Raw genomic sequence first — 7,815 nt, 5'->3', positions numbered from 1 at the left:
AAACAATGCTTTGTGGGGGTTTTTCTGCTAAGGGGACAGGACAACTTCACCGCATCAAAGGGACAACGGACGGGGCCATGTACCGTCAAATCTTGGGTGAGAACCTCCTTCCCTCAGCCAGGGCATTGAAAATGGGTCATGGATGGGTATTCCAGCATGACAATGACCCAAAACACATACTTATGTCACTCATTAAAATGCTAATTTTATTACACTCATTAAAATGTGTTTTTCTGGATTTGTTATTCTGTCTCCCACTGTTCAAATAAACTTACCATAAACATTTTAGACTGATAACTTTGTCAGTGGGCTAATGTACAAAAATCGATTGGATCTGGCTCACTCCACTGACTGAAACAGGTCAAAGATGGAAAGCCATAATGAAATGTGTGATCAAACAAGGACTTCTTATTGTAACTGATGGCCAAGGCCCATGCAGTAAGTCAACTGCAATATAACTCCCAAAGTACACAGTGACTCCTGAAACATTGTTCTTTCACAAATGTATTTTTGGTTACTCTAATGGAGAACCTGCAATGTCTGTTTATGATAGATCAAGAACAAAGTAACTAGCAACAATCACTTGAACATCATTGCACTGCTGCGATTTAATTTAATAAGCTTGTGTGATGGCCCTCATTTAGAAATAAAATCCATAACGGCCAAGATTGAACAACCCACCTTAAATTATAGTTTCATAAAAATTTCCAAAAATAATATATAAGAAATAATTGAATATTACATATGCGGAGAAAGAATTTAGGAAAACATTGCCTCAACTAAACCAGGGTCAAATATCCAAGTATCCCTCCACCTGGTTCAGGTAAGGATTAGTTGTTGGGTAACTAGTCACTGATTCTAGATCTGTGGTAAGGGGCACATTTATGTTCCACTCCAGATGACAATGAACTCAGGAGGCGGTGCATAATCAGACAGGATAGGGAACAAATAAAACAAAAACATTACCAAATCCTTATCAATAGCCAGAAGACACATCCAGAACTTTCTATGTACCTGCTAGTATTAAAAAAAAAATTAAGTGTACGCAAGCAATCAAAATGATAATGTCACATACCATGATCGAAAGTATTTTGAATCCACCAAATACAGTGGGGAGAACACATTTGATACACTGCCGATTTTGCAGGTTTTCCTACTTACAAAGTAATTTTTATCACAGGCACTCTTCAACTGTGAGAGACGGAATCTAAAACAAAAATCCAGAAAATCACATGCATCATTTTATCCTACAACTAAAGTGCTAAAACAGCTTCAATCAGCTTAACCATTCTGGAATTCTGGACATTGAACTTACATCTATCACGTACTTGCAAAGTCAGTCACTGACAGTAATGTTTTTGAGTAAGCTTGCTGAACTACAGGAATACCCTGCAGGCCCAACCGCTGCACAGCAGGGAGGAAACTTTCTTGGAAACATTCCAAACATAGCCTTAAAAAGTCAACCTGTGTGTTATGATATAAATTAACATGAAAATAACTTCAGAATTTCAACATGGGAGTTATTCAACATTGCGTCAAACTGTCTTCGGGACATTTTATTTTTTGGACTTAGATCCTCTCCTCATTAGTACTTGAGGATGAAAAGTATTTTGAATATTCTTATCCAGGGCTGGGATGTCACAGTAGCGAAGTGGGTAACTACTTAGCCACCTTCCTAAGCTCAGCGAGGACCCAGATGGCCAATGAGAGGAGGGCAACAGAGCCTGCCTGGTGGGTCGCTGCCAGGGGAGTGGGCACATAGAGAAGCAGAGTACTAATACCCAGGACCACCTGAATGGACAGACACGCAGGGATAAAATGTCAAAGGAAATTAACAACTGTACTGATCATCTTTCACTGGGTTGTCATTGACCTGAGATATTTAGGGTATTAGAAAACATTGGTTCATGAGGTTTGCTTATTGTAATCTCCATAAGATGATACCAAGTATTCCTAGTCTGACGCTTAACAGAAAAGATATTGGAAGACAAATAACTTTACAGTTTAAACACTTCACATTCAACAAAAACATTTAGAGTAAATATAGACATTCAAAGACAATATTTTATTTATCAAATGCACAGAATAACATAGCGCCACTCTGAACAGTGACATTTTTGTGACATGGCACGCATTAAGAAATATATAAATAAAAAATATCCATAACAATAAAGACTAGAAGCAATTCCAGACAATGTAGAAATTGGAATATGGACAGTAAGAAAATAAATCTTAAATATTAGAAGTGTTGTAGTGCCTATAAATGGATTCATAAAAATGTCCAAATGTGCTGACATTACAGGCATATGAATAGAAAGTGAAAACAATCAAAACTAAAGAAATATTTTAAATAAAACAATATACTTTATACTTTTTATACTTTTGAAATAGCCATTTCTGTGTGTGTGGACTTTGTTCATATGCACACATTCACTTTTTAAGATACGTGCTGTGTGTGTGTGTGAGAGACTTAGTGAGTACCTGTGTATAGGCCATCGCAGTAAGGCAGGAGATGGCCATCTTAGCTCTCCTAGGTAGCATCATCCTTCTGGTAAACATATAAAGACCAGTGATGGCCATGAGAGTGGAGATCGCCTGGAGGGAGAAACAGCGAGTAAAGATCAATGGCTCAACTGGCAGAGCATGGTGCCTGCGTTAACATAAGCCACTTTGTTTTGTTAGTTGTTTAGTTAAAAAGGTGGAGAAATCAACCAAGAAATTCAAACAAGGCTATGTGAATCACAAACCAGAACCCGGTGGTCAAACTGCACAGTGGTGGGGTTCTCAAAGAGGTTCTTGAACTTGGGAGAAAAGGCCAGTAGGTCGTCAGGGATCCATCGGTCTCCCATCATAGGAAAAGAGTTGTACACCAACCCAGCGTCAAGACCTGCTACAAATGCACCTGGAACGCATGCACACGCCAACATCAGTGATCTAAAGGAAGGCTCTCTATGCACACCACACATGGTTGTTCCACTATACTTGAGGATTCTTTTTTATTTTTTAAACCATATGCCAAAAAGTGGATTTTTATTGAGTACCAGTAAAAATTTCTTCACACACTACCTGAGAGTGCGGTGAGGAAGACCAATCCTGCAGTGCCCTTAGCAAACCACCTCAGCTGGTTCAGATGCTTAGTATTAGCCAACTACAAGTGAGTCACACACATTCAAAATGTCATTAAAAACATTCAGTTGGAGCTAGGGCTGTCAACGAATATTCTAAATTTGAATGGTTTTTAAAAAACGAATTTCGAAGCTGAAAATTAATATTCAAAAAATAAAATAAAAACATTGGAGAGAAAAAACGCTCGCGGTAGCCCACTGCTTTGCGAGTGGGCACGCTAGCTCCCCTGATTGCAGTCAGTTTTTTTTTTCCTGTTTTTTTTTTATACAAACGCCAAGAATGTAAGTAGCCTTTTTCATTTTTAAAAGCACTATTTTTTATGAACCTCAGGGTAAAAGTTCTTTGTTGTCACATTTCTCGGAATTGTGTGCCTCATTTTATTTAACGTTAAACAGAAACATTACTAAAGTGTATGCTATGACTGAATAGATATGCATGAATAAAGGTTAAATGCACTGCTTCCATTGGTTTGATTATTTACTGTTTCATGTCAAGGAAAAGCTCCATGTTTAACACAGCACAGCTCGCTCAGAGTGTTCAATGTCGGTTCTATATATGCTACTGTGAAACTTAAATTAATGTTAATAATATTTTTTTCAATCACTGAATATAGCCTGCTATATTTGGGACAATAGTCAATAGTCACCTTAAATTGCTTGCACAAAAATCTTGATCAGCACTCAAAATGTGTTTATTGTTGTTAATTTTAAACCGTTATGCGCACAGCCGCATATTGCGTAGAGAGCGTGAGGGCGAGAGAGAAATTGCTCACGTGAGGTATGCGGTCTTGGTCATAATTTGATTTACTTGTTTTTGTGTAGGTTATATGTTGTCAGAAAAGGGTGGCTTGCCCGCTTCAGGTTGGTGGAGAGTGCCTGCCTCAAGTGGAGGAGTTTAAATATCTAGGGGTCTTGTTCACGAGTGAGGGAAGGATGGAACGGGAGATTGACAGACGGATCGGTGCAGCTTCTGCAGTAATGCAGTCGATGTATCGGTCTGTCGTGGTGAAGAAAGAGCTGAGCCGCAAGGCGAAGCTCTCGATTTATCAGTCAATCTACGTTCCTACTCTCACCTATGGTCATGAGCTTTGGGTCATGACCGAAAGGACAAGATCCCGGATACAGGCGGCCGAAATGAGCTTTCTCCGCAGGGTGGCCGGGCGATCCCTTAGAGATAGGGTGAGAAGCTCGGTCACCCGGGAGGAGCTCAGAGTAGAGCCCCTGCTCCTCCACATCGAGAGGGGTCAGCTGAGGTGGCTTGGGCATCTTTTTCGGATGCCTCCGGAACGCCTTCCTGGGAAGGTGTTCCGGTCCCGTCCCACCGGGAGGAGACCCCGGGGAAGACCTAGGACTCGCTGGAGGGACTATGTCTCCCGGCTGGCCTGGGAACGCCTCGGTGTCCCCCCGGAAGAGCTAGAGGAAGTGTCTGGGGAGAGGGAAGTCTGGGCATCCCTGCTTAGACTGCTGCCCCCGCGACCCGGCCCCGGATAAGCGGAAGAAGATGATGATGATGATGATGATGATATGTTGTCAAATATGTTTAAACTTATATAGACTACCTATACAAGTAGTTATGTCTCTTTGTATTAATTTGTCCTGTTATTGACGTAATGTGCGTCATTGACAAAATGACAAAATGCGTATGCGCAACCAGATGTTCTAATATGATGTCTTTTTTTAGAGGGAATAATTCAAACGTCATTTTTGACAGCCCTAGTTGGAGCTTGTGTGACATGTATCATTAGTATGTGTTTCAGCACCTTGTGAGGCTCAACCAACAACGTCAGCCCCGTCCACAGACTAGCACAGTAGAGGACCAGAGCTGACCCAAGGTGAGCTGACAGGCGGTACTGACTGACTCGGGGGACATCATAGGACTCCGGCTTCTCTTGCAGACCACTCTTAACCATGTACCAGCCCAGGAGGCCCTGCAGGACACAAGCAGAAAACAGAGGGAAACCGTTAGATCAAAACAGTAATTTAAAGATTAGACAGTCCCAAATAATTTGTACCCCATATCATCTGAAGAGGCAAATGCTTAATGTACACAAGATGCTTTAGTTCAGTGACCTGGTTACCTGCAGTAGCCTATCCTTTCTCCTCACACTGTTTCGCAGTCTGTTATCCAACCTCACAGCCTTAATGGAAATCAAATCTGCATAATGACTGTCTGTTGAACAAGCCTGTGTTCTTTCTCGATCCCTCTAACCCCAGCTTCCCCATCCTGTTCCTTCTCATACCTGAAAGAAGACAAAACCGCAGAGCCCCAGGGTACGTCCCTTCATAGATTTGTTGAAGTAGCCTTTCTTCCAAAAGTAGATGGTTGGGAGGACGTAGGCCAGCCCAACCAGCCGACCCCACATCCTGTGGCCCCATTCCATATAGAAGATGAACTTGAACTCCGGTAGAGTCATGTCATGGTTCATTCTGGAGAAACAAAGGGCAGACAGTGAATGAACAATGAGGCAAATAGGCAAAAAAAATTACTACATTTTGCATTTCACAGGAGCAATTTAAAGACTTTCTTTTAAAAAGGCTGCACCTTTACACAAAGTTAAAATCACAGTATGTGTGAATGTTTTTGGAAAATAAAGGAGATTCTGATTCAGTTCACACAACTGATGAGTACCTTTGAAAATATAAGAATCAACTCAACAAGAGCAACAGGTACGCATGTCTCACATTTTGAACTCAGGGAACTGCTGGTACTTGGTGAACTCCGCCTCCCACTCAGCTTGAGAATGTGGAGGCTTCATCTCTCTCACCAGGTGCCAGTCTACCATGGAAAGCCCAGACTCAGTCAGTCTGTATAAAGAAAACAGCCAGAACACCTCTCATTACATGGAATGGTCTAGAAGATACAACTGCAGTGAGATGTCTTCAAACCTTTAACTACTAAGGAACTATGTCATGCACTTCCACATAACACATTTGTCATGAAGCATCAATAACAACAGCAAGATGTTTTTGTTTTAAAAATGATCCAGTCTCACATCGAACCTAAGTAGACTCATTGTAATTCACTTAATTTAAAACTACAATAGATAGCAGGCTTTACTGCTTCGCTGCCATGGTGTGGTGCATTACCTCGTGACACCTCCCAGGACTACTGCCCCGACCACCAGTCCACTGCAGCCCAACAGCCACTGACCGAGAATCCGATTGGTGGCAGCGTTGGGGACCTGCGCTGCCCCTGGAGCTGTGTTAGCTCCTATCTCAGCTGGAATGGAGTGCTGGGATCTCTTCACCAGCCACTGACGCATAGGAAGATTCCGCTGTTGTAATCGAATACAGGGATGTTAGAGCAGTATGTTCATCAAACCCTGTCAAGTGAGCCTTTGAATTGAACACAGTGGAATGCTTGTGTAATAGTAAGCAATGCAATGTCTCAATACCTTCAATTCCTTCATACTTGCTATTATCGTAGTATAAATTGTAGTCCCATTTTGTTGCTGTTGAAGATGCTCACTCTGTTCACTCATCAAATATGTATACATGCACTCATGAGTCTCTGGATAAGTAACAAAAATGATTATCTATAGAAGGTTGTATTTTCAGTCATGGCACATTGGCAGCCCATATTGAAACCTTTCATCAAAAACCTATGACCAGCGATTGTTTTCCATGTTTATTGATCAGCTAAATCCCTCAACTTATGCAATGGTTAATGGCATGATAAAGCCCCGCATCCAAGCCAATCGAGGCTCAAAACTTGGTTTTGAGAAAAGAAGAAATTGTCATCGCAAGAAGCGAACGTGAAAAAAAGGTATTTGAACGAAGACATTTTAAGAACGGACGCGAAAATCTATTTAATGATTTTAGCATACACTTTTACCACGTGTGAATTTATTTTTTTCATACGATTGAATTTCGTTTTTTTCAAACTATGAAATATTTCATTTAGGTTTCTCTTTTCTTGCAGTCAACACATATGAGCTCAATTTGGCTCCATACAAATATGTTTAGGTACTACTATACTGTATCGGCTGGTGTTGATAACGTAATTTTGCTGCTAACAATTTAGTGTTATACTACCAAAACGTATAATACCAGTTGGGAATTATGTCATGGAACGAAACGGTAGCTACATTTCCTAATACATTTTATATGAACATAAATAACCACCTGCAAATGGACACTGATAATTAGAAGCTACCGTAGCCAGCTAACGTTACATATGACAGCATTTGTAGATTTCCAGGTTAGTAGCGGGCCACCCGGAATCGAAGCCATTCTTATATATTTGAAGGATACTAGCTAGATGGCTAACGTCAAGACTGCGGGTACGCCAGCTAACGAAGTTAGGCAGCAAACCGGCAAACTACGTGACAACATGGAACCTTCTGACAGTTTAATTCACTTAGTTATGACGACATAGTTAGTCAGTAGGCTGTGGTCGTGGGCAGAAATTAAACTCGATATTCGAAATAAAGCAGATGGGTTGGTCAGCCGTGTTACGCTTAAACCAGTTTGTTAATGGTACCAATTTCCTCCACTCACACTGTATTTTTGAAATCCTCTTCCAACATTTGGACATCCACAAGCCACCAGCATCCGTAACGAATGGAGCAGCATCTTGGTTTAAAACGTTCCAGTCGTGCAATACAGGTGTAGAGAACACCGGGATTGCATAAAATGTGTTCTATTATGGCGTACTCCCCACAGCGTAATTCAACTCTGACCTCTAACG

At 41.2% G+C, this 7,815-nt stretch overlaps 1 protein-coding gene across 2 annotated transcripts; it reads right to left on the bottom strand.

Moving 5' to 3' along the window:
• Positions 1–204: 204 nt before the first annotated feature.
• Positions 205–7,812, bottom strand: LOC105005795 (cytochrome c oxidase assembly protein COX15 homolog). 2 transcript variants are annotated; one of them, XM_010863980.3, is made up of 9 exons: positions 7,626–7,812; positions 6,213–6,400; positions 5,808–5,930; positions 5,366–5,552; positions 4,886–5,053; positions 3,067–3,148; positions 2,748–2,902; positions 2,482–2,595; positions 205–1,791 (listed from the first exon to the last, which is right to left on the bottom strand). In XM_010863980.3, exons 1-9 carry the CDS (start codon positions 7,698–7,700, stop codon positions 1,660–1,662), a joined length of 1,224 nt encoding a protein of 407 aa, XP_010862282.1. In that variant the 5' UTR covers positions 7,701–7,812; the 3' UTR covers positions 205–1,659. The 2 variants fall into 2 exon arrangements, with proteins under 2 accessions (XP_010862282.1, XP_019900642.2); XM_020045083.2 differs by lacking the exon at positions 7,626–7,812 and adding an exon at positions 6,521–7,596.
• Positions 7,813–7,815: the final 3 nt, after the last annotated feature.

Source organism: Esox lucius, chromosome 6 (genome assembly GCF_011004845.1).
Source record: "Esox lucius isolate fEsoLuc1 chromosome 6, fEsoLuc1.pri, whole genome shotgun sequence".
NCBI lineage: Eukaryota > Metazoa > Chordata > Actinopteri > Esociformes > Esocidae > Esox > Esox lucius.
This window is presented reverse-complemented; position numbering and strand designations above follow the sequence as displayed.

What these genes read in the sequence shown, in the direction of transcription:
- LOC105005795 (XM_020045083.2), bottom strand. Translation starts at nt 6,622, where the DNA reads ATGTATACATATTTGATGAGTGAACAGAGTGAGCATCTTCAACAGCAA. An exon ending in CTTCCTCACCGCACTCTCAG is followed by an intron (nt 2,903 to 3,066) that starts GTAGTGTGTGAA and finishes CATGCGTTCCAG; the next exon opens with GTGCATTTGTAGCAGGTCTT. An exon ending in AGTTTGACCACCGGGTTCTG is followed by an intron (nt 2,596 to 2,747) that starts GTTTGTGATTCA and finishes TTCTCCCTCCAG; the next exon opens with GCGATCTCCACTCTCATGGC.